Raw genomic sequence first — 25,518 nt, forward strand, 5'->3', positions numbered from 1 at the left:
GAGAAAAGCTATTAATATAAAATAAATCCACATGCAGAGAGCCTTATTTGTTTGCTACAGTTGTTTACTATTTTAATTTAGATTTATTGTCGAATAGGAGGGTTGACTTTACCTGAAGATAACATTTCCTGTCTTTTTATGGTGCTACTAAAATCTTGCCTCTAAGATACTAGATTTTGCGTCTTTAACTATTGAAAGTGTGACTCTGGCAATCTTCATTCCTGCTTTCACAGGCTTCCTCTGCATTCACATGGAGTATAATTCTTCTTCACATCTTCAAGGTTATGGTAGAGTCTGACATTTGCTCTCAGAGCCTAGTGAAGCCAGTCTACCAGCAACAAAGGACTCAAGTTTGAGCAGTTTAGAATTTGAAACAAGTTTTCCCAAACAGAGAGTGTTATTACTGATTCCAGCCTTCTTTCATTGCATTGTATCTATGGAAAGTGTTTAGTTCAAGTCCAACATATCATAGGGCACATTATTTTGAGTTTATTAATAGTTAATGCAAACTTTTCTGAGGCAAAACAACACAATAAATACCAAGGTTTGAGTCCTGGCTGTTGGATATCAGACATTGGTTGAACTTGGACCAGTTATTGAAGCTCCCTGAGACCAGCTTTCCTGGAGATACAATACTTAACGACTTTATATGTGAGGGGAAGAGCTTTGCAAAGAACCTACTGTGGAGCACATGCTTAATAAATAGTCATGATATGATTATTTAATACGCTTATCCCAGGTGTTGGCCATGCAAAGATTTTAAGATGTACGCGTTGTTCACAAGGAGTTTATACAGTGAACAAAGAGGCCACACTAATTGCCTGTCTTGTGGCTGCCCCCAGGTGATGAGGTACAGAGTCTTCTCTTCTGATTGGAAGGAAGACATGGAATTACCATCTTATCAAAACAAGAGAAGTAGAAAGGAGAAATTGCCAAAAGGCAAGTTTTGGTATGCGGAAGGAAAAGAAGATGTTAAGTAAAGCAAAATGTCACAAGCCCGTTTCTCTACCATCGTTGGTTAATAGACCATCACCAGTTTCTCGATTTAAAAAAAAAAAAATCCTGGGGAAATACCACTCTAGTTGCAGTGTGGAGAATGGATTTCTACTCAGTTTGAATGTTAGTTTAAACAATAATGCCCCAAATATATATGTGATGGTTAAAGCTACATGGTTCTCATGACAGGATATGGCTTTGTTATTCTTGATCTCATCACTGACCCATCTTCATAAACAAAATAACTCCCTCTACTATTGTTACATAGAGATACAATCCCAGACGCTGACATTCCCAATGTCCAGTATGAACCAACAACGAAGTTCTTGGCGAAGCCTGTTTCTATCTCACTGATGGAATAGTTGACTTGTTTCTTTGCAGAAGTTTCCAGAATATTCTATGAGCTGTGATTTCAGTGGAGGGCAGGATGAGGTAGATAAAGCAGAAAAACTGAAGTTATTTCTCCTTGAAGTTAACTAATCCATCCAGTGTCTTTGTCCATTAACATATTCAACAAACCTTTTTGTTGTTTTAAATTTAAGCACAAATATGGTCTCTCTAAAATTTATGATCTATTAGAGAAAACACACATTGAAAATATGAACAGATGAGATAAAATGACTGCTATATTCAAGTGGTATTTGTTCTTCTTTTCATCCTGCCAATGAATATGTATTGAGCACATACAGTGCACTAGGAGTAATAATGCAAAATGTACATGGTCTCTGTCCTCAGAGAGCTTATAATCTATGTAGTAGGCAGAAATTAATCAAATAATCATTGTTATTGAGCAAGAAAACATAACAAACAACAAAGAGATTTACACTGAGTCAAATTGCTTATCATGTGCTTATAAAATGTTCTAAAATCAAAGTCTTAGCATAGGGCATAAGGATCTCTGGGCAAGACTGGTCGGTGGTGAGTCCAATTGTGAAGGCTCTTATGAGCTCCATTACCAACTTTGTTCATTATCATGGAGGACTCTGAAGATGGTGTTAAACAAGAGATATAAGCAGAGGCGTTTTATGGAAGATCGCTCTGCTTCCACACTCTACGTGGAAAACAGACTTTTACACAATTTAAATGTTGATTTGCAATCACAGCATTTTTATCACCAATTTATGATGGCGGAGTCGTTCATCTCCAAACTGCTTTGGAGCTTAATAGCTGCGCTATTTGCTTCATCCTCTTCTCATTCTGTGTTATTTCTGGTAAACTTTTCATACGTGGTTCTAGGCCATTAAACAGTATATTCAAGACAAAAATCACACAGATATGCACACACTAAGAGAGGGACAGGGAAAGAGACACCAGGCGATCACAGACAAGGGAAAGCAGGAATTACTGTATTAATGCCAAAAATGTGTAATGCAAAACAGAAAGAACTAAACCTGAGTACGTACTTCATCTCACAAAATAGAATGTAGATTTCTTAAGTGAGAGAGCTACATAGTCCCCTTAACTATATCCATGTAGTGTCTACTGTCAGTGAAGAGCATGTGATTTATTGCCCAAAGCAGGGCACTAATGAGAGTAAAGGGGACACCCTTTAATATTTAAGCTAGGGCAATGGGCATGAACAGGGACTGTCACAAGTAAATGAATCATATGATCCTTGATACCTATAAATGCAGTATTTGCTCAAGATAGGTGTCCTATAAATGCTTGGTGACTCCTGGATGGAGATTTGAGACCAAAATTGTATTCAATGTGGGATTTTTTCCTATGTGCATCAATCATCTGTTGCTGCAGAACTCCCTTTCCAAATGTAATAGCTTAAAACAACAACAATGTACTGTTTCTCGTGGTTCTGTGGGTTGGTCAGTTTCACATAGGCTCAGTTAATGCTACTATCAAAGCTCAACATGCAAATTTAAACAGGCAAGGAAGAATTCGTGCAAGGCTATTGCCATCAACAAGCGAGGCCAGAACTCAGTCTGAACTCCCCTCTGCTGAAGCAGAGTTATCAAGAGCTGGGGTGCCCAGGGATCGGCCACCTGTGTTTGCTGATGGGCCCACCTCTCCTGTCTTCATGATTGAGATGGTTTCATAGTTTGCAGCAAATGCCACCAAAGTCTGGATCCTAACCTCAGGGTCATAGGGCGTCTATTTTCCCCGATGATTACATTTCAGAGGCAGAGCTCCCAGGTCCTTGAGGAAGACAGTCCTGGGTTGTGAAATTGGCAAAAGGCTTTTTAAAAGATTTACATCTCAGAGAGGCGGAGAAATCCTTTACTGGTGTAAGTTTTCCAAAGTAAAGTAAGAAAAGAGAGATCAGGGACCTAGAGTCAGGAAGAAGCCTGTCTAAAGTGTAGTCAGGCGGAGGGGAATTTCAGTGCTGTCTTGGCCAATACATATGCATTCAGCTGGTGGGTGGGGTGGTGATTGATGTTCTTGTTGGGGGGGTCTGACCTGTCTCCTTATGGAATCTTTCAACCTTCGAGAGGCGAGGCTGGGTGGTTCCACGTGCAGCCTCAGGACAGAGTAGAAGCCTCAGGGCATTTTGAGTTTGAGGCTCGAAGTCCCATAAAGTCACTCCTGCCCATCCCTCATATGCACATACTCATACACACACACACACACACACACAAACATACACACTCACACACACATACACACAAACACAGGCACAAACACTCACACACACATACACACACAAACATACTCGCACTCACATAGACACAAATATACACACACATACACTTTTTACTGATCACGGCCTTTCACAGGGACAGCCCAAATTCAAAGGAAGGGAAAAATAGACTCCACTTCTTGATGGAAGGAACAGAAAAACATTTGCTTCTGTTTTTTTTAACTCACCATAGTCTACCTTTCGTCCACAATTATTTACATTCCTCCCATGCAAAAACAAAGAAACAAGCAAACACTTATGCTGTTATGATCTGCAAAAGTCTTGTCCCATGACGGCATCATGGTTGAACTTCAAGATCACATCACTTAAACTAAATCCACATGTGGACAGTGTCCCCCAGGTGTAGTTCTTCTTGATTCAAGGACCTGTGAACTGAAGGCATCTGTTGATGGGACAGGGGCAGGAGAGGCACTTTCATCGCAGTAGCGCTAGGCAGCAGTGGAGTCTTTCAGGAAATCTGAGTCAAACCTGCCACTTTGTTAGTTCCCAAGTTCGTCTCTTCCACGTGACTACCGGTGGCAGTTTTGCTGAGGGTTTTGCAACTGCACCACAAAGGCTGCCCTCTGTCCAACCTTGAGTAACTATTCTGTCATCGCCTCTGCAGCCCCCACTGACGGTGTGCTCACCCCTCCTCCAGCGTCCGTTCACAGCCCCCCTTCGTTTCCCTGCCAACGCCTGCCCGCCAGACCCCTCCAGCAAGGGCCCTTGGTTAGGTTTTTACTATGGTGCCTTGCTTCTAAGAATGGATTGGATTTTTCTATTCTCTGTCCCCAAGTTTCATGACTAAAGACAAAAACAATTTAGATTTTCCAAAGATCCTGTAAATTGCCTAGCTCAGGGTCACCTGGGCATTGTCCTGCAGCCAGAGTGGCTGGGATGGCCTGGCCTTTCTCACCATGTTGCTTTCGCTGTCCTTTTCATACTTAAATCGGTGACACTGGGACTTCCCACATGACTTGTTAGAGCAGCTCTCCTTCCACCTGTGTGATGGCTGAAGCCACAAGGCTCTGCCTTTAACGAAGCTGCAATGTCGCATTAATTTCTCTTTCATTTCTGTTGGTCAAAGCAATGGCGGGAATAACCTAGAGACACAGGAAGGAAACATAAACTCCACCTCTGGATGGGAGGAAAATACAGACATTTTGTCTGTTTTTAATCTATCGACATAACCAATAGTCTCTTAGCTTCTTCGGCAAAAAAAGTGGAAGAACAGATAGATTAGAAAAGTAAAATCTCTCTGGAAAATATTTCATGGAAGGACATGTCACATTAAAAATGATGGCAATTACAAAACGACTTCCAGGATTACATGATTATCATATAGATGTTATCATATAGATGAATAATATATATTAATATATATATATGTTATATACAATATATATATTAATATATTATATATAATATATTAATATATATTACAGAAATAATATATATTATTTCTCAATGTGTCAAGTAGGTATTACTCAAGAAAGAGGGAAATCAAGTTGCCAGGCAGGTATAGTAAGCGTAGTGAATCTGGTTTGGGTGCGTGGGTGTTTACAACTCTTCGCTAATGGATTTTAAATAATAAATTACCATATTTATGGAGAAATTTTGACACAAAGTTTTGTTTGTCAAAACAGCCTCTCAGGCTTTTTAAACTTTGTTCCAATTTTAATAACTGGGAACGGATAAAGGAACTGGGTAGGGGAGACCTAGATATATTTTTTCCCCAGGTTTACTGAGATATGATTAACGTATAACATTGTAATAGTTTGAAGTGCACAACATGATGATTTGATATATGTCTGTATTATGAAGTGATTACAATATGTTTAGTTAACATCTACCACCTCATATGGCTATAATTTTTTTGTGTGTGAGGAGAACTTTCAAGTGCTGTTTTCTTAGCAACTTTCAAATAAGACTGGAAGTTTATACCCTTTGACCACCTTCACCCATTTTAGCCACTCCCACCCCACCCCCTTGACTCTGACAAACACCCATCTGTTCTCTGTATCTATGAGTTAGGATTTTTTAAGATTCCACATATAAGTGAGATCATACAGTATTTGTGCCTCCCTATATGACTTATTTCACTTAGCATAATATCCTCTAGGTCTATCCATGTTGTTGCAAATGGCAGGATTTCCTTCGTTTTTATGACTGAATTACATGTGTATAATATGTAATAGAATATATAAAATTTTTTCTTTATCCTTTCATCCACCAATGGGCTCTTAGGTTGTTTCTATGTCTTGGCTATGATAAACAGTGCTGCAGTGATATGGGGGTACGAATAACTACTCAAGACAGTGATTTCTTTCCTTTTGTATATATATCCCAGATGTGGCATTGCTGGATCATTTGGTAATTCGGCTTTTCATTTTTTGAGGAACCTCCAGGAAAACTGGCTGCACCAGTTTGCATTCCCACCAACAGTCCATGAAGGTTCCCCTTTCTCTGCATCCTTGCCAACCCTTGTTATTTCTCATCTTTTTTATTCTAGCCATTCTGACAGTTGTGAGGTGATATCTTACTGTGGTTTTGATTTGCATTTTCTTGATGGTGAGTGATGTTGAGCATCCTTTCATGTGTCTGTCGAACATCTGGATGCCTTCTTTGGAAAAATACCTACTTTGCCCAATAGTCCCTCTACCCACTTTTTAAACAGATATTTTTTTAAAATATATTTTGGATATCAACCCCTTATTAGATATGTGATCGGCAATTATTTTCTCCCATTCCACAGGTTGTCTTTTCATTTTGTTGATGGCATCTGTAATTTTTTTAAAAAGCAAATACAAAAATATTTAAAAATTAGTTAAATCTGAGATCAGATATGTATCTTAGAGTAAGTTCCTTATTTTAATTATGTTTAAAATATTTCATCATTGGGGCGCCTGGGTGGCTCAGTTGGTTAAGCATCTGCCTTCGGCTCAGGTCATGATCCTAGGGTCCTGGGATTGAGCCCCACATGGGGCTCCACGCTCAGTGGAGAGTCTGCTTCTCCCTCTCCCTCTGCCCCTGCTCATGTTCTCTCTCGCTCACTCTCTCTCTGAAATAAATAAAATCTTTAAAAATATAAAAAATAAAATATTTCATCATTTAAAATATTTAAGGATAACCAGAAAACTATTTTTTTTACCACTTTTTGCTTCATTGTCTTTGGCTCAATAACCAAGTGATTGTGCTAAGTAAAGAATTTGTTTATAGTTATCCTGATCATAATAAAAAGTAAGCCTAGAAATAATGTATATATTACAACCTCTTCAGCAAAAATTTAAATGAAAATAAAGTTCTCCCACTTTCTAAATAGTGACAAATTTATCTAATACAGTATTGAATACTGATGATATACCATCCTTCATAAATGGCATTAGTGCACTATTTTTCTAGGGTATGAACAACACTTAATGAAAAAAAAATGACTTCTTTCTTTCCTAAAAATTCTGGAGATCTTGAATGTGTGTTTTTATTATTTTATGCCTATATTTTATTATTTAGTCATATATTTGATGTAGTGCATTTATTCAACTATCAAAGTAGAATTAAATAGAAATATCAAATGCTCTATATATGCATTCTTTTCCCCTTTTTTTGATGTTTTTTGTATGACTGTCTTAATAGATTTCAAGATTTATGGCGATTTCTCATCTTTATATGACTATTTCATACCAAAGGCATTGAATCTAATCAATAGAAAATAACAAATAAAAGCATTAGAGGTCCTGTTTTAAATTTGCTGTCATGCCTTTCAAAAGTTCAAATGCACAAATTCATCTATAATGTAGAAAGAGCCACCCCTAAGTAGGTAAATGAGCCAAAACATGAAACTGTTTCCTCAGAGATCATCCCTAAGTATTTATATACACATTGTACACTATCTTCAGTAAGTAGATTGATCTGCCAGAAATGAACATGCTTCGTCTAGCATATTTTGTAAACCCTGCAGCCCCTGATCCCGCAGTTACTTTATAGGTATCTGAGGGACATAAAATATAAATGGTGAGCACCATGTTTACTATTGAACGTATAATTGGAAATCTAATATTACTATGCTTACCACATTTTACTATAATTTTTCACATAACTGTCTGGTTTGCCTGTAAGGCTATAAGCTTTATGAATGCACAATCCATTTCTTCTCTCCTGTCTTTGTATTTTTATTGCCTAGTGGATGCCAGGCACATGGTATGTATTCAGTAAGTATTTACTGAATGAGTGGGTGAACCTCTATAAGTAAACGTATTGAATTTTAAATGATTTTGTGATTGTTGTTTTTTTAAGATTCAGAGCCCACCTCTACTATGCCAATTCCACACCCTGGTTGTTATTTTTGAATGAAGACAGAAAAGGTCTATGGATTTAAAGGTATAAAAAATAGAAAAAAGAAAAATATTATCCCCATTTCAGATGTAAAATTGTTCTGTGACTGAGAACTAGGAAGGGAAAATCTGAGTGCTTAAGACATAATCTGCAGTATTAGCCAAGAGCAATATTACTTATTAAAAGTATTCCATTTTTTTCTCATATATTCATTAGCAGATAAGTTTATGGAGATATTATGTAAGTATTAATAGAATTCAGTGAGATCATTTAACTTGCTGCGAAGGGGATACTTATGCCTGTCATTTTATACCTTTAAACTGTTGGGATTATGAGAAGACTTCAAAAAGACTGGCTAGATGTTTACACACCAGTTTCACTCTTTGGAGAGGTAAACTTATTTTTCTGCTCCTTTCGCAGTATAAGGTCTGATAAAGAGAGTAAAATAACTTTGGATTCTGAATTCTGAAAGTAATGTTTTAAGGTTACCAAGTTTTGGGGCACCTGGATGGCTCAGTTAGGCGTCCAACTCTTGGTTTCAGCTCAGCTCATGATCTTGGTTTCGTGAGATTGAGCCCTGCATCAGGCTCCGTGCTGAGCACATAGCTTGCTTAAGATTCTCTTTCTCGGGGCGCCTGGGTGGCACAGTAGTTAAGCGTCTGCCTTCGGCTCAGGGCGTGATCCCGGCATTCTGGGATCGAGTCCCACATCAGGCTCCTACACTAGGAGCATGCTTCTTCCTCTCCCACTCCCCCTGCTTGTGTTCCCTCTCTCGCTGGCTGTCTCTCTCTGTCAAATAAATAAAATCTTTAAAAAAAAAATGATTTAAAAAAAAAAAGATTCTCTCTCTCCCCCTGCCCCTCCCCCTTCTCCCTCTCTATAAATACATAAATAAGTAAGTAAATAAATAGTTACCAAGTTTTTTTGACCCCCAGAATAATAAGTATTTGATCATCTTACCTACTACTTTTTAAGTAACAATCTTTTTATGTTTGCTTTTATCATATTATTTTTATCACAGTAAACGAGTATATACATAAAATTTTAAAACCCCACTTCCACAGAGACATGCATCAAAGAACAAAGATCTCTAGTATGTTATACGTATAATTACACATATTTCATTTGTATGTATTTGTTAGCATTTTAAATAAAGTTGCTTCTTTTCATTTTTATCATGGAAGGATAGTTGACATACAATGTTATGTTAGTTTCAGGTGTAGGACCGAGTAATCTGACAACTGTGTGCGTCACTGAGTCGTCACCATAATAAGTGTAGTCACCATCTCTCAGCATGCAACATTATTACAGTATTGTTGCTTGGATTCCCTGTGCTATACTTTCATTTCTGTAATTTATTTGTTTTATAACTGGTGGTTTGTACCTTAATCCCCTTGAGCTTTTTTGCCCCCCTCCACCTCCCTCCCCTCTGACAATGACCAGTTTATTCTCTGTGTTTACGAATTTCTGTTTCTGTTTTTTGGTTTTTTTGTTTTGATTCCAGATATAGTGAGATCATATGGTATTTGTCATTCTCTGTCTCACTTATTTCATTTAGCATAATACCCTTTAGACCCATCCATCTTATTGCAAATGTCAAGATTTCATTCTTTCTTACGGCTGAGTAATATTCTGTTGCATATACTATGTATATAGTATCTTCCTTATCCATTCATCTATTGATGGACACTTTTGTTGCTTCTCTATCTTGGTTATTGCAAATAATATTGTGGTAAACATAGGGGTGGACATATCTTTTTTAACTCATGTTTTTGTTTTCTTTTGGGTAAATACCTAGTAGAGGGATTACTGGATCATATGGTATTTCCGCTTTTAACTTTTTGAGTAACCTCCATCTGTTTTCCAGAGCAGCTCTACCAGTTTGCATTCCCACCAACAGTGCATGAGGGTTCCTTTATCTCCACATCCTCACCAACACTTCTCATTTCTTGTCTTTTTGACACCAGCCATTCCAAGCTGTGTGAGGTGATATCCCATCCTGGGTTTGGTTTGCATTTCCCTGATGATGAGTGGTGTTGAGCGTCTTTCCATGCACCTGTTGGTCGTCTGGATGTCTTCTTTGGAAAAATGTCTATTTATTCGCCCATTTTTAAATTGGAGTATTTGGGTTTTTTGTTGTTGACTTGTAGAAGTTCTTTATGTATTTTGAATATTAACCCCTTATGAATATATCATTTGCAAGTATTTCTACCCACTCTGTAGGTTGCCTTTTTGTCTTGTTGGTCGTTTTCTTTGTTTGGAAGTATTCAACTTAAAAGTGTTCAAGTTTTTTGTTGTTGTTGTTCCTCCTGTCAGTGAGACAAACTTGTATATCAGTATAATATTTATGCTAAACTTCCAGAAGTAGAGCCCATAAAATAGTTTATTAATAAAGCCATAATGTATGCAGTACTTACTCTATGCTAACTTTAAGGAGAGTCTTTTGTCCACATTATGTCCCTTAGTACACTCCATCATCTTCTAAGTAGGTAATGTCCACTTTACAGATAAAAAAAAAAAAGAATAGGAAAGATAAGAATTTTTGCAAGATCACATAGGTAGTAAGTAAATTCTTTTTTTTTTTAAAGATTTTATTTATTTATTTAAGAGAGAGAGAGACAGCCAGCGAGAGAGGGAACACAAGTAGGGGGAGTGGGAGAGGAAGAAGCTCTCCTTCTTCAGACAGATTTATTGTAATCTATATTTTCAGAAAAAAAAAATTGAAATGCTAAACAGATATCTCTCCCAGCAGAGGAGCCTGATGTGGGGCTCGATCCCAGGACTCCGGGATCATGCCCTGAGCTGAAGGCAGACGCTTAACGACTGAGCCACCCAGGCGCCCCATTAAGCCAGAATTTTATAAATTATATTCCTGGGTCTGACCCTATGGACCCCCTGAATCAGAATCTTTAAGCATGATGCAGGAAAAAAATCTGCAATTTTTAATAAATTCTTCAGGTAATTCTTATAAACTTTGAGAGCCAGTGACTAAAGAAGATCAGATAAATTCTATTAATGTGAATAATAAGTGAAACCAATGAATACATACACCCTAGGGTGCAGATCTAGCTTCAGATAGCTCTCTGGACTTGAGAAATGGTTTACTACTCAGGGCATCAGTTTTCTTGTCTTCAAGATAAGGATGCTTTGTGGATCAGAAAGATGCAAAACTCTTAAAATAGCAAACATGCCTTGGAAAAGATGTAAAAAATACAGGGTCTAACCATTTCATCCTTTATTAATCTTTTTTTAATCTACGATCCATCCTAAAAATTCTGGGAAAGCTGGCATTTCTCTCCTGATTCATGTCTTTTTAAAACTGACTTTCTTGGCTAAATAAGTAAAATCAGATCACCCTGATGCAATTGCTCCAAGGTTACAAATAATAAGAGTTCTGGTGGATGCTCTTTTTTTTCTTCCCATTTCATTAAATTCCCTTATAGTAGATATAAAAACAGTTCTTTAATTGACACTGATTTGCAAATATATTGAATTCAAACATGTCAAAATAAATTAGATTTGTCTCTCAGTAGAAAGAAAGCAATAGAACCAGATTGAGTCCCAGTGAAATTTTATAGCATCTATTTACAAACACTTTCATATCCTAAACTGCACGACATTTAAAATAATTAGGAGCTTTATGTGACACACACAACATTTACTTTTATTGTTACTTCTTGAACCCAACAATAAAAGTAGGTTTTAAATTGTAGAATAATTGTTTCATCTATATTTATACTGTAAAGATGGGGTCTACCATTTGAGAACTGCAAAGTCTGTTATTTTAGCATAGTCATTATTCAGAGGATTCAGATATGTTAAAGTGTATTTAATTGAGACAGATTTATTGTAATCTATATTTTCAGAAAAAAATTTGAAATGTTAAACAGATATCTATGAATTAATTTATATATCCACAAGAAACTTATGTTGTAAGTATTTTGCATATAAATTCTGTAGCAGTTAACTTTTCCCGGGTCTCACTTTATCTGCAAAGATTTATTTCTAAACAACAGGCTTGAAGTTATTTTGATCAATTTTCTTCTTACTGAAATGCAGCTCTTTGTCGTACATTCATAGTGTAATGTGATTGAGCAGTAAAAAGAATAAAACCACGAAAAGATACAGGGGAAGCTTAAGTACATATTGCTAAGAAGTCAGTCCAAAAAGAGGACATACTGTATGGTTCCAACCACATGACAGTCTGGAAAAGGCAAACTATGCAGACAGTAAAAAGATCAGTGGTTACCAGAGGTTCAGGGGGAAAGAGGGGTGGGTAGCTGAAGAAAAGGAGAATTTTAGGTCACCCAAACTATTCTGTATGATAGTGTAATGGTGGATATATGACATTATAAGTCAGTCTAAACCCATAGAACTCTACAAGGCAAGAGTGAAGCCTCATGTCAACAGTGGACTTTAGTTAATAATTATGTATCAATATTGGTTCGTCAATTTTAACGAATGCACCATGCTAATGCCAGGTGTTAATAACAGAGCAAACTGGGGGTGGGAGTACATATAGGAGCTTTATACTTTCTGTTTAATTTTTCTGTAACCTAACTCTGCTCTAAAAACCAAAGTGTGGTATCAAAAGAAATATACAGCAGTTTTACATGTAAAATTTAGAAGGGACAGGACAATGCAAATAGCAAGATTAATGACCTAATAAAATGTAAATTTGATATCTATCATAATTGAGTTTTTTTGATTAAAATATTATTTATGCTTTGTTTAAGAATTAGCTTAGGTTGTTTTGTTTTTTCTTTTTTTCTTTTTTAAGATTTTACGTATTTATTTATTTATTTGCACACATGAGCACGTGTGAGAGAGAGAGCACGAGTGCACTAGCAGGGGGAGCTAAGCAGGGAGCCCAACAGGGACTCGATCCCAGGACCCTGGGTTCATGACCTGAGCTGGAGGCAGACGCTTAACAACTGAGCCAGGTACCCCCAGCTTAGGTGATTTTTGGAATTTCAGTCAGAATCTAGGGGTTTTGTTTAAAATGGCCAATAAAGCCCAAAATGTTGCCCCAGGTAGGATAAATAAGAGCCAGGGCTACATCAGGATATGTTGGTACACATGCACATCGAATCTACTTCGGATCAAGCTTTGTGAGGGAGTCTCTGAAGGTCTTTACAAGTGTGAAACCATGAGTCTGTCCAGGTTCAAGGTCCATATCGGTTAAAGCTATAACTACTGTCCTTAGCATGTTGCTAGCAGTTCTCTTCTGGGGGGGGGGACCCAAACTGATCTCTTGCCTTAGTCTAAAGATTCATAGGAAAGCTGTATAGCTCCACTCCTGAGTCCTGTGTGATCCAACTGCCTTTTTTATTGGAAGAGCGCTTTTTCTCAATTATATTGGCAGTAAATCTAGCTTTAAAAAGCAGAATTCCTGAGTTTCAGGCACCCGACAACTATTTGTTTTGAGTGAGGTATTAAAAGTTTAAATTGGAAGAGGGTTATTGACATATTGTTTATTATAAAGTGGATGAATTGCAAGTATACAAATGAAAGCAAGGGGAAAACATTTTTTAAAAATGCTTCTGAGGAATCCTTTATTTGGCCATAATTCTTCGTTTCTGAAATTAATCAGTAAATTTGCCCATACTCATCAGAAGGTAGGGGGATAATGATAAATCACATGACGTCAGACTAAGAGTGCGGTTGGACCAGAAAATACCTTATAGACAGAACTCCGAAAGTCATAAACTGTCAGCCCATAGATCAAACCAAGTCAGATGATGCTTTAAAAAATAGATTTCCACTGGCTTCCGAAATATAAAAGTTCATAGAATTCACATAAAAACTTGAACTTCCTTTTTCCCATTTTAAACTTACACTGCACTGGCAACATTGCATGGTAGTTGCCCTCATTAAATAGAGCATCAGTGCCCTCCCGAGCCCTTCTGTCCACCCAGCTCCCTCTTAATGGATGCCCAGCCCACATCATTCCATTTCCTTACCTTTCTGTGCTGTCAGCAGCTTTATAGATCCTGATTTACACCGACTCTTTCATTGTGTATTCAAGTAACCTGTGACTCCTAAGGAAATATGTAGTTTGCCCAATCATGTAACTGGTATTTTCCAGGGTATAAAACAAAAATAAAACAGGGTCTGCCTTGCAATAAATAGAAAAGAATTGAAATTGTGTGATCTAAGGCTCATTACCATGGAGGTTCATTTAATTCTAGCCAGGAGAAAATTGCATTTTTATAGCATGTTTTGATTCTGGTAGAAAGAAGTGTGTTGGAACAATTAAGACAAAGGTTAATGAAGAGATATTTTGTCTAGAAAGTAAATCTGTTTTAAACATTTACTAACAAATAGAATTTTAAGTGCTTTTAGTGGTATGCATAGGATTTAAATTCCTTTTAAAATGATGCCCTTTACTTTTTCCAGTATTGATCATTTCCATCCTAATTGTTCAAAAATATACATAAAATGTTGTTTTTAAAGTTTGAAATAAATGGTGGCATTTTTCTAATGTTAAAGCTGAAGGTACATGAGCTGCAGACTTTCTTATTTCTGTACTTTACCAAGAAACTAATTACAGAAAGTATAAAATTTAGTTATCTCACGAGTAGTAACAAGATAAACAAGTAAACAACTTTTTTTTTTAAAGATTTTATTTATTTATTTGACAGAGATAGAGACAGCCAGCGAGAGAGGGAACACAAGCAGGGGGAGTGGGAGAGGAAGAAGCAGGCTCCCAGCAGAGGAGCCTGATGTGGGGCTCGATCCCATAACGCCGGGATCACGCCCTGAGCCGAAGGCAGGCGCTTAACCGCTGTGCCACCCAGGCGCCCCAACAAGTAAACAACTTAAGCAATGTTTACTTTCACAAGAAGAAATTCAATTTATGGAAGTGATCCCAGAATATAGCTAACGTATGTTTTCTTGTATCAAAATTAACTTGTATGGTATATTGATCTGTCATAAGTTAACAATTCATTGCTCTTAACATTCAAATCAAGGTGTATCAGTTATCTCTTGCACATAACAATATTTTTACAAACTTAGTGACTTAAAACAACACATATATCATATTGAAGGTTCTGTAGGTCAGAAATCGGTTACCTGCATTCTGTGTTTCATTGTCTCACACAGGTTTGAATCAAGGTGTTGGCCAGGGCCAGTGTCTCATCTGAGGCTTGACTGGAGAAGGGTGTGCTTCTAAGCTCGTGTGGTTGTTGGTAGAATCAGTTATGAGTGGGATGTTGGGCTGAGAGCCTCAGTTCCTTGCTGCCTGGTGGTCAGACATCACATCATCTTCAGTTTCTTGCCGTATGGGCAATTCCACGTGTCCCCTTCATTCAATCCAGCAAGGGAGAGAGTTAAGAGTCTCCTAGCAAGAGGGAACTTGCAGGATACAGTCTCATGTAATGTAATTACTGGGGTGACATTCCATTTTCTTTGCTGTGTTCTGTTGATTAGAAGCAAGCTGGCTGTCTTGTGAGAGGAGAACACTATGCAATGGTCAAAATGTCAGGAGGGGCCATTATTGTGGTCCATTTCAGAGACTGTCCTGTTTCCATCTCTCTGATTTTAAATCCTTTCCAGGTTTTTGATTTCACAACCACCATAGTCAATCACTAAGCAATGTAACAAACAGCGCATGGTCTTAATGTCTCTGTTATAATCTAAAATATTGTACAAGAATGTATCTATTCATCATCAAAGCAGTCCGTCAAAACCAACCTTAGTGTCACTTTTGTGAATGTCTTCCTTTATATGGTAGACTATTATCTTTTCTGCTCAAGGTTACCGAAGGCATCCGTATTCCACTGAACTGACACTGTGACAATGTGTAAATAAATTGCTCAGAGAATATAATTGTTATCTCAGATATGTTACTTTAGAAGTGTCTATCTAGGCAAAGTATCCTTTTCTAATGTAAACATGTTCTTGTTAGTGGGTACATTTTTGGTTGGAAATAATCAAAATCCTAGATAAAGGAGAAATAAAAGACAATTTGTTTCAGTAACTGAAATGATAAGCTTACCTAGCTTCAAGTATAGCAGCATTTAGAATATTAGTCAAAGTATAAGAGACCTATTCTCAACCTTTAGTTATTTAATTTGTGTTGGTATCATGAACGACAAGAACCTGATCAACCTTTCTCATGGGGTAACATCCAACAGCATTAAAATTCTTGCAAAAAATTTTTTTCTAGTACTTAAAATTTCTGGGCAAGACTTTTTTACATGAGATGTGAACACTGAGCAAAGAAGATAAAGCACCCTCAGTGGTCAGAGATGGGTAACGTGTCTATCCACATACCCTGGGGATGTGGGCAGCCTTACCCAAACCGCTTAGATGGGGTATGGAGGACGTGTGTGGTTGTCTGCTGTAATAAAAGAAGGCAGAAATACATGTGTACAGACATACATACTTCATCATTTTCATTCAAAGCTATATGGATTAATTCTTATTCTTTAGCAAAAAATTGTTACTGGATATGCGATGAATGTATGGACCGCCATTAGCCACTAGAGCATCTGTAAAATAGGTTGCTTCACATTTCGGTAACTTAACCAAGCGTATGCACTGTGGTGGCAAAGAACATAGCAATTTCAACATGTTTATAAAGAGTTGTATATAATTAATTTTCCAGACTATATGTTTGCAGTTCAGGATTTGTTATAAAAGGGTTCAGTGAAGGCACAATACGATTGCACAGTGTAATCCAGGTTAGAAGAACTGAGAGGATGGAGATAAAAATAAGGAGCAATATTAGAAAAGTATTAAAAGAAAAAGCCAATGGAGAAAATGATGGTAGGGTTTGTCTTATCAGTTTGAGGAAAGAGGTGGTAGCTTAGAGAAGTTGGACGCGCTCGATAGATGGACTGGACTATTTACTAACTTTTTTAATCTTTTGGATCTGGGTACTATAAATACCTGTATATGAAAAAAGTGAGATTATTTGGATTAGGTTACGATTAAAATTATGATAGCCTAGTTACAGTGACCAATACTGTAAAATAAATGAAGATTTTGAGAATCAGATGTGTTGTTGAAAATATAACTTGGAAATTAAGTAAATATCATAGTACTGAGGACAGAACATGGCTACAGGTAGGCAAAATCAGTGAGTTCAAGAGAAATGTGAGTGTTGTGACATCATCTGTTCAAATACTTTTCGTCCATTTAAAGCTTCACAGTACAGCAAGAACAAGAACTAGAAAGAGTCATCTGGAAGCTATTGGTTAAATATGCCAATAGCAACAACACAAGAGCAACATTTTATTTTACAAAAGGAGGTAGAAAATTATATCCTTCTATTGCTTTCAGTTCAGAAGGTAATTTAGAGAAACAAGTGGGAAGAATTTTGTATGATGTTTGGCAGATAATAAAATAGTATCTGAAATTAAATTATATCTCAAATTAAAAATAATGCAGGTGACATTCACAACCAAGATCATTTGCATAATTGTGAACAGAGTTTGTTAGGGCTGGAGTCTTAATGTGGTACTTCTTTGAAAACTTCAGAAAATGTATTATTCAAATAAATGCACTCACACATGAACTAGCATATTCTATTATTAAATTCAAAACTCTGTCATGACAAATAGACTACAAAAAATGAATCCTCTTTTCTAAACCTGCAGACCCCCTCCAGTGAGTGAACTTGCAACCAGAGGGACTATGGTTGGTGTGATTTCGGCAGCAGCCATCAACCAGAGTATTGTGTACTCCATAGTTTCAGGAAATGAAGAGGGTGAGTAGATATTCTGTCTGTGTCTTCACCATAAACTAATACACTTGGATCTGAGATTCAGTTCAGATTGAATTATTATTTACCCCATTTTTTCTAATGAAAACCCATCCAACTTAAATGTAATTGGTGCCTTTGTGCTTAATCTGATTTAAAAATTGGTTATACTAACAAACATGATTCTCCCCCACCCCAGGAAATACTAACTATCCAATTCTGGAAGCTTTCCTCTTGCCCTCGTTTAGGTATACTTTAATGCATTTCTTCAATATTAATGCATAATACTTTCAGCTTTTGGTCATAATTATTGCCTCCTGGGATCTTTTCCCACCATTTGGGATCATCCATGACCTGCTCCATGTCATAGCTAGGCTAACACTGAAGAAATTTTAGGATCATAAATAATTTTGAATGCCCAAAGACCGATATCCATGATAAAACCCACATACATGGTATAATATGATTCTTCAAGTGGTCAACTTAGATATAAAATTCACAGTTGTAAGTAAATAAATAATTTGAGTTTTGTCTACCAACCACTTTTCACTGAGAACAGGATGTTTCACCAGCTTCTGGGAAGAAGTTCATAGCTGCATTTCTCACCTGTTCTTTTTCTCACCATTATCCACAGTTAGTGATCCTGTTTTTCCATTTTGATAAACTGGGTGGCCTGGCGTGTCGTTAAGTGGTCAAGAGATAGTCAATATACATTTTGGGGCACCCGAGCGGCTCAGTCTGTTGAGTGTCTGCCTTAGGCTCAGGTCATGATCCCAGGGTGCTGGGATCAAGTCCCACATCAAGCTCCCTGCTCAACCAGGAGTCTGCTTGTCCCTCTCTGTCCCTCCCTCCCCTGCACTCATGCTCTTGCACTCTTTCTCTCTGTCTCTTTCTCTCAAAAATAAGTAAATAAAATCTTTTAAAAAAAAAAGGAATTGTCAATATCCATTTAAAAATACACGAATGTTCAATATTTAATATTTAGTAAGTGAATGAGTAAAAAAATCAATGCTATTAAGTATTTCATAAGGAATTTATCAAGGAAGGCCCTTTTTAAGTATTTCAATGACCAACCATTACTAGAAATCACTGCCCCTGCAGCAGGTGCTGGACATCTTACTTTTCTTACTTTCTTCTTTGTTCCTAATGTGCTGCTATGCCTCCTCCCTAAATATCACAAACTTCTAATGCCTTTTAGTATTTAAAGGACCATCCAAATTTACCATGATGGATATAGTATGTGGTGCTTCCCAATTTAATGGACTGATGAAATATTGTTTTCCAGGAGAATCTCAATGTAACTAGAAAATTGAGGTGTTCACTTAAGTACACACTGATGATAATTTGAAGAGATGGAACATAGTTTCCAAAAGCCAGCATCCTGTCACTTTCATGCATTATTCCTGTTAACAAGAAGTATTTTTAAAATCACAGTGCCTTTTAAAGAGAATTCTTTTTTTTTTCTTATAGTGAGAAGGAAATGACCAAAGAACTGTATTTTAATTGCAGATATGTTTGGAATTAACAACATCACAGGTGTTATCTATGTGAATGCCCCCCTGGATTATGAGACCAGGACAAGCTACGTACTTCGCGTCCAGGCTGATTCCCTGGAAGTCGTCCTTGCCAATCTCCGAGTCCCTTCAAAAAGTAAGTTATGTTACTTAAGCATTCTATAGGGATTTTATGGTGCTTCTGCTCATTTTCTGATGAAGTACATATGTCCAAATTTATTAGTAAAGAACATAGGGAGATCAGTAGTACTTGGAGCTGACTGTCCATCCATTTTAACAGCTGGTAGAGGACAGTGCAGGGACTGATTTCATACTCCTGAAGTATCAGGGTAATAACACATCGTTTTCAAACTGGGTATACAATATTGCTAGAATCAACTTTATTCTTAATCCCACTGTGAGGCTCTGACAAACTTTCTGGAATGTATATTGTTAATGGGTACAGGACTGCTCAACATTCTCTGAGTTGTGTGGTCTCTTGTACTCACGGATTTTCTTAGCACAGAGGAAAATGCATCTTAAAAAAGTGACTAACATTTATTGTAAGTTATATTTGGCATTATATTTAATTCACATCCTTTTCTAGGAGATGAAAATTATTCCCATCTTACAAAGACAAGATAAGAAAAGGTTAAGTGACGTTTTAAAAATGACGCTGTTGGTAAATGAAAACCCATAGATTTAAGCTCACAGCTTTTGACTCCAAAATCTTTCTCCAACATCCATGTGATATAGTTTACCAACACAAGAGAGCAAGTAAAGCCAATATGTGAAGGGCGTCAGCAGAGATTCTGGGAGATGTTAATGATAAGATAAATGCTGTTCTTTTCCATTTGTTGAGGTAATACTCCTTTGCACTTCGGTCAATTCATCTTTTTATAATCACACCAACTTTTTTAGAATTTGGAAGACAGGAGAAAACCAAATTTAATTTAACCATTAGTGGAATGGAAGCTCAGAGAAAGCATGAAGGAGGAAACAGGCTCCTTTCGCTCCGGGGGCCTTTCCTGGACATCGTATGCCAGCACTCCATCAATAAGCATCTTTAGAAGGGGAGGAGGGAAAATGAAGAGCCTGTGAGAACCCCAGCAAGGGTACAGGCATAAAGCCAGAGCAACAGAGCCCAGGCGGCGGGAGAAAGGAGAGCAAGGTAACAGAGCCCAGGCGGTGGGAGAAAGGAGAGCAAGGTAGATAGAAAAGGCAAGAGATGTGCCCTAGAATTTTCTCTACCATGCAGTAATTGATGATCCTAAAAGTAATCACTCCTTTTTTATTTCTTTCAAATCTCACTTACTGATCTAGTGTGGAGGGCCGCACAGTTGCTCAGAAAGGTACAACCAAGTCATCTGAAAAAAATCAGATTATATACAGTGTATCTTTGGAATTAAGGGAATTAAGTTGTCTTCAATGATTATTCATCACTTGTGTAATTAAATTGTTTAAAAAATATCAGGCCAGTTTCTTGAGTTCTTAAAATCTTTAAACTGAAAGCAATTACATTTTTATAAAATGTAGAGGAAGCTTTGAATGGTCAATTGAATTGACTAAACCAGGAGTCAAAAGGTTAGAGTATTTCTAAATTCTATAATGCGAACTACGTTACTGAAACTAAGGAAAACATGAAAACAATTTGAAAACTATATTTGTCATCTTTCTTTGAAAAAACTGAACAGTTAAATTTAGAAAGAAAAATCTGCTAAATATTTAGGTCATAAAACTTGGCATTTTTCAGGAAATAGCTCTAATTTCTAGGAATAGACATATTGATATCTCATATGTGAATATGATACAACTAGTTCTCATTACTTTAATATAAATCTAATCTCAGGCTAATAAAAGTTTAGCTAATATACCTGTGTATACTTATATGTGCCCAGGTATGCATGGAGAGCTGAGACCAGCTGGCACATGCATGAAGTAGTCTCTCGGAAGGCCTGAAATCTAAAAGCTAAATGTTAATTTGTTGAATGCCTGAGGCTCTTAATATTGTTAACATTTCATGACTGACCTCTGCCTCTGGAGTCTGAAATACAAACTCATGTATTTAAAACACAGTTTCATTTATTAATGACTGTTAATAGCCTATAATGAATCCCTAGTTCATTAGCTATGCAAAAATAAAGCCATTATGTAAATTAGGTTAATTAATGAATTGTTTAAAGGTTTATCCCTGCTTTAGAATTGGCTGCCCCATGGTCTTCAGCTATGCCATCTGTCACATGAATAGAGGTAATAAACAAAAGAGGTTTGATTCATTGAAGAAGTCTTTTATTGTCATTTCTTTGCCAACAATTTGTTAATGAAATCATTTTCAAAGTAAGTTTTACAACTATACTGTAACTGGATTTAATATTTAAATGCAATTTAATAATTAAAATAGAACAATTTCAGAACTCATCTCATACTCTGACACTAGGAATCTTTAAAACATTCTAATCTTTTAGTATGGACAGTTCAAATGTACATAAAATTCCAGAGAATATTATAATGAACCTCCAAGTGTCAACTACCCAACTTTACCAATGGTGCTCTCAACCATTCCCTTCCTTATTATTTTGAAGCACATCAGAGACACAATATTTCATCGGCAAATATCTCAATATGTATGTCTTGAAGATAAGGACTCAAAACTTAATCATAACGCCATTATTACTCCCCCCAAATTAATAAAAATTCCTCAATATCAATGAATATCCAGTCAATATTATATTAAAAATGTATGCATATCAGAATCCTAACAAGGTCCATATATTGCACTTGGTTGAAAAGTATTTCAACTCTTTTAAAATATAGGCTTTCCTCCCACCACACCTTTTAATTTCCTTTAATGTGTATTTGTTCAAGAAATGAGATTTCCGAAGCCCAGGTTTCAGTGAAAGTACCTCTAAAGGATCATTTCATATTTTTCTTTATCTCCTTTATTTCCTGTAAAATGATAGAGCTAGAGGCTTGGTTAGATTTAGTTTGTTTTTTTAAACAAGTAAATTGTAGGTGATATCCACTGCTTCCTCAGAGAGGCACGCCAGTCCCTATGACTTTCCTTTCCTGATGGCTGCAACCACTGGTATTCAAGTCCTATCCGTTGATTCCATCTTTCCATTTCTTCTTTTGTAGTAGCCAAATATTTCCATAAAGAGAAACTTCTCTGCATCAAATATTTGATTACCCTGAAATCCTCCTTCTATAGGAAAGACAGGAAAAAATGTTTGATTCTTCCCTTTTATTTCCTGGTTTTCAAAGTAATGCATGGATTCACTATCATACTCCAAATGTGATCACTGAAATAACACATAGTTTTGGTTTTATGGGTCATAGGGTCTCTCTTCAACTATTCAGTCCTGTGGTAGCTGAAAAGAAGGCAGAGACAATCTGTAAAGAATATGGTGGGTTGTTCTCCAACACCAAGCAAATGGGTGTGGCTCCACTCCGACAAAATTCTACTTGCTGGCATTAATCTGTGGGCCAGACTTTGACTTCATTCTCTTACTTTTACTTTACATAATCCACTTGGCCCCTCCCCTACTGTTTGTGTATCTCCTACTGTGAGCAATGCTTTCGCTTCATCTACTTCCTTTTCCCACACATCTCATTGAAGAAATATTGTTTCATTCCTGTTAATACCAATAAGACAATCAGTCATCTAGCTGTCTACACTTTGTCCTGTGGTAGACTCCTCACAGTAGGCTTACAAGAATTAATTGCAGTCACGTTTCCTATATTTTTGTGTATTAATGACAGCTTATCTGTGGACCGGAAAGTTGAACATAAATTTGGCTAGCTATAAAAGCCTTGGGTGGCTCAGTTGGTTAAGCATCCAATTCTTGGTTTCGGCTCAGGCCATAATCTCAGGGTCATGAGATGGAGACCAGAGTCAGGCTTTGCGCTCAGGAGGTGGCCTACTTCTCGGTCTCCCTCTGCCCCTTCCCTCCACTCCTGCTCTCAATCTCTATCTCTCTCTCTCAAATAAATAAATTTTTTTAAAAAGCCTTGACTCATATTTTCTGTTTCTTCTTCTTAAATATTTAACTCTGTTTTTTTCCTCCCATGAAGTATCACTGCCAAAAAGTATAATGACAAACTGGTTTTCTTTTCCAATGTGTGTTGGTTTTATTTCTGAATTTCCAAAGAATTTACTCTTTTTTTTCTTTAAAGTTCAGTTGTTTTTTGGAATGTGTCTCCGTTTTGGCTATTCTGAGTTATTTTCTGCCTATGTATACATAGTATATGCATTCAACCCTTATTTCAGAAAATTTTTCTTGAATTCTAATTTTTTTTATTTTTTCCTTTTTTATTAACTTGTTTTTCATCATAGCTCACTCCTACCATGCAAGTAATGAATTATTTCCTATTTTTATACCCCTTTCTCTCTATCTCATTAATATCTTTCTTCATTGCATTTAGATTTTTTTAAGATTTTAATTTATGTTTTTCTAAATTCTGATACGTGTTTTTTTTTAACATGGCTTCCTTTTTTTCCATAAGCTATTTTAGTTTATTTCAACATACTAACATACAGTTTGTATTTTTTTTTAAATACCTTTAGTTTTTAAGAACCATTGTTTTGATCACTGTTCTATTTTTTTACCTTGTGGGCTTTGACCATGGTCCTTTTCTAGTTTTCATTTTTCAGTGAAATTATTTTTTCTACACTCAAAAAAAGGAAGGCGGGATAAGACAGCTTTTCTAGCTTTCGACTATTCTTTCAGTTATTTTCACAACGTGATAAAAAGAAATACTATGCTTTTACTTTTAGAAATATGCTTGCTTCTTTCTGCACTCCCACTTTCATTGGAGAAACTTTCTCTCTCTTCTCTTTTTTTTTCTTTTTTTGCCCTATTGTCCCTGCCCTGCTCAGTTTATATTCTGCTCTCAGGGTTTCCCCTTTCTCTGTAGTGTGAAGTTTTGCCCTACTGCTTTCCTAGAACCTTAGTCACATGGTCACTTAATGCGCACTGGCAATTTGAGATTCACTGGCTCTCAGGGCAACAGAATACTTAGCCCTCCCTCAGCTTCCTTAAAAACAGTTGCTGTTATCATACTTGCTGATAATGCAAGAGATCTTGTTTCTGTCTGTTGTTTTCTCCAGTTGCTCATATTCTGTGATTTGGAAGTTAGCTCGTTGCAGTATTTAGTTGGAGAAATTACCTGTTGGTTTTTGGTCTGATTGCTGGGATATTATCCTAATTACATAAATGGGATAGTGAAGAGACCTTGAAGCAAGAGACTCCCACAAAAATAACTGTACATGTTAATAACTTAGTTCCACGGCTGCTGATAAGAGAGACTCCCGGGTCAGAGACTAAGGACCTCAATACTCCCAAGAAAGTATCAGCAGGTGTATCAGAGTAGCACTCAGCATGCAACACGGGTCCCTGAGCTCCAGACCTCATGGCAGGTGTAGGTCCAGGGAAGACCTCCCTTGAGTGGAGCACACCACAGTGGGGGCAGAGGACACAGAGCTTGGAGACTCTGCCACTTTTATAGCAAGCAATAACAGTCTTACTAGAAAGATATCGAGGAAATTGCCAGACTGTGCGATGCATTTCTGCAAAGCATTATCTCACTTTTCAGAATTGCCAGCTGCATAAACAGTTTTGTGTCCCTGGTAGAAAAAAAAGATCCAAGCAGTGCAATTTTGGAACACTCAGCAGGACACGTGGAGGTGCAAGACTCCCACAGTATACTGTCCCCAGTACTTAGCCATTCAAATCCCTGTCTGTAATGAGGCGTGATTCAGGAAGATTCGAATATTACATTTCACCTCAATCATCTTCTTCAATTCCCTAAATACACATCTTAATCCAAGGATATTTGAAATAATTGTTGAATCAGTGGAATTGTTTCACAGTTGATGAATTTAGAGAATGAGAGCTCCATAACTCTCTCAGGTTTTCATACTGTGTTAGGTGTTAACTAAGTTTAGGATTAAGTTTTCACTCGTGTGCTTTAGATTTTTCATACAGGGCTTCTAGATATATTTTGCCTTTCTTAACTGCTTTTATCATTAAACTCCATTAATCATTTGGGCAGTTATAATAAATATGTGACCAAATGAATGAATGAATGATGAATAAAATAGTCCAAATTAATGGAAAGCATTTTTAAAGAGCAAATTTTCCCCAGAATGGAAAAATAACCGTGAAGAGAATGGGTCTACTAGCTGATTAGCTTATCGGTAAAATAAAAGTAGTTAAACTAAAATGTATACCAATAAGCCACAAATATGATAGATTCCTCTCTTTTTTTCTTCCTTCCTATTCACCAAGCTCTAGACTTAGCATATCACTGACGAGTGCAGGTCTTACAGAGATTTGTTTTCCTTTGAGAGAGAG

At 36.8% G+C, this 25,518-nt stretch overlaps 1 protein-coding gene across 1 annotated transcript in view; it reads left to right on the top strand.

Annotated features, from left to right (window-relative positions):
* PCDH15 (protocadherin related 15) overlaps positions 1–25,518 on the top strand; it is a 1,630,853-nt gene that overhangs the window by 1,468,210 nt on the left and 137,125 nt on the right. The window contains exons 26-27 of the mRNA XM_087863140.1: positions 17,569–17,678; positions 19,182–19,322. Coding sequence (XP_087719266.1) covers positions 17,569–17,678; positions 19,182–19,322 — 251 coding nt within the window. The remainder of the gene's footprint in view (positions 1–17,568; positions 17,679–19,181; positions 19,323–25,518) is intronic.

Source organism: Ursus americanus, chromosome 6 (assembly GCF_024610735.1).
Source record: "Ursus americanus isolate L20-20 chromosome 6, mUrsAme1.1.p, whole genome shotgun sequence".
Classification (NCBI taxonomy): Eukaryota; Metazoa; Chordata; class Mammalia; order Carnivora; family Ursidae; genus Ursus; species Ursus americanus.